This window comes from Priapulus caudatus, unplaced genomic scaffold (assembly GCF_000485595.1).
Source record: "Priapulus caudatus unplaced genomic scaffold, Priapulus_caudatus-5.0.1 Scaffold827, whole genome shotgun sequence".
Lineage (NCBI taxonomy): Eukaryota > Metazoa > Priapulida > Priapulimorpha > Priapulimorphida > Priapulidae > Priapulus > Priapulus caudatus.
Genome location: NW_014577888.1, coordinates 81,837 through 82,768, shown reverse-complemented (window position 1 = coordinate 82,768; position 932 = coordinate 81,837). Strand labels below are relative to the sequence as shown.

The following is a 932-nucleotide window of genomic DNA, read 5'->3' as shown; positions in this document are numbered from 1 at the left end:
GGTATATAGTATATGGTATATGGTATATGGTATATGGTATATGGTATATGGTATATGGTATATGGTATATAATATATAGTATATAGTGTCTAGTGCGTGTAGTATGTTACCTTTATCTTCATGGCTGGAGTCAGTGGGATTTGCTCTGTCCTCGATTCACTGTCTCTCTTCATCTGTAGACATTCAACGCCGACCAGATCGCTGAAATGCGTCGATAGGTGTCGCCGCAGTAGCGTCTTGCTGGGTGGGATACTGAGCAGCTGAGCGAGTAGGTCAGCAGTGAAGCGTGATTCCATCACCTGTCATTAACACACCTGTTAGCTATCACCTGTCACACAGTCATTAACACACCTGTTAGCTATCACCTGTCACACAGTCATTAACACACCTGTTAGCTATCACCTGTCACGCAGTCATTAACACACGTGTTAGCTATCACCTGTCACACAGTCATTAACACACATTTAATAATCTGTTATTTGGCAGGAAGTGACTCTTAAGAAATAGCTTCTAGGCCTGCTAATGAAACAGGGCAATCTCAGTCACTCTTGAAAATTACTTTAAAGATAGTAACTATGGCAACCACGGCAACGATGGCAACCACGGTAACGATGGCAACCACTGTAACGATGAAAACCACGGTAACGATGACAATCACGGTAACGATGGCAACCACGGTAACGGTAACGTCAAAGTAGTTCAAAGCTAAATTATTCGTGATCGGCTTCAAAATTGGCTCGCTAGATGGCAGCAGGGGCGCTGTACTCACGATGAGGGCTCCGTGCACGCCGCTTCCGCGCAGGTTGGGAGCGTATTCGGACAGGTTCACCGAACGCAGCCATTCCATGACGCGGTGATTTGTCCACATCATCACCTCGCGCGGATTGTTGAGCACGACCTGTGAAGCACGGAAGCATGCGGAGGCTGAGGCG

General features: G+C 46.7%; 1 protein-coding gene across 1 annotated transcript in view; it reads right to left on the bottom strand.

Annotated features, from left to right (window-relative positions):
• Positions 1–89: 89 nt before the first annotated feature.
• The window catches only part of LOC106813798, a 25,364-nt gene continuing 24,521 nt past the window's right edge, over positions 90–932 (bottom strand). The window contains exons 16-17 of the mRNA XM_014818023.1: positions 770–898; positions 90–299 (exon numbers count right to left, since the gene is read on the bottom strand). Coding sequence (XP_014673509.1) covers positions 90–299; positions 770–898 — 339 coding nt within the window. The remainder of the gene's footprint in view (positions 300–769; positions 899–932) is intronic.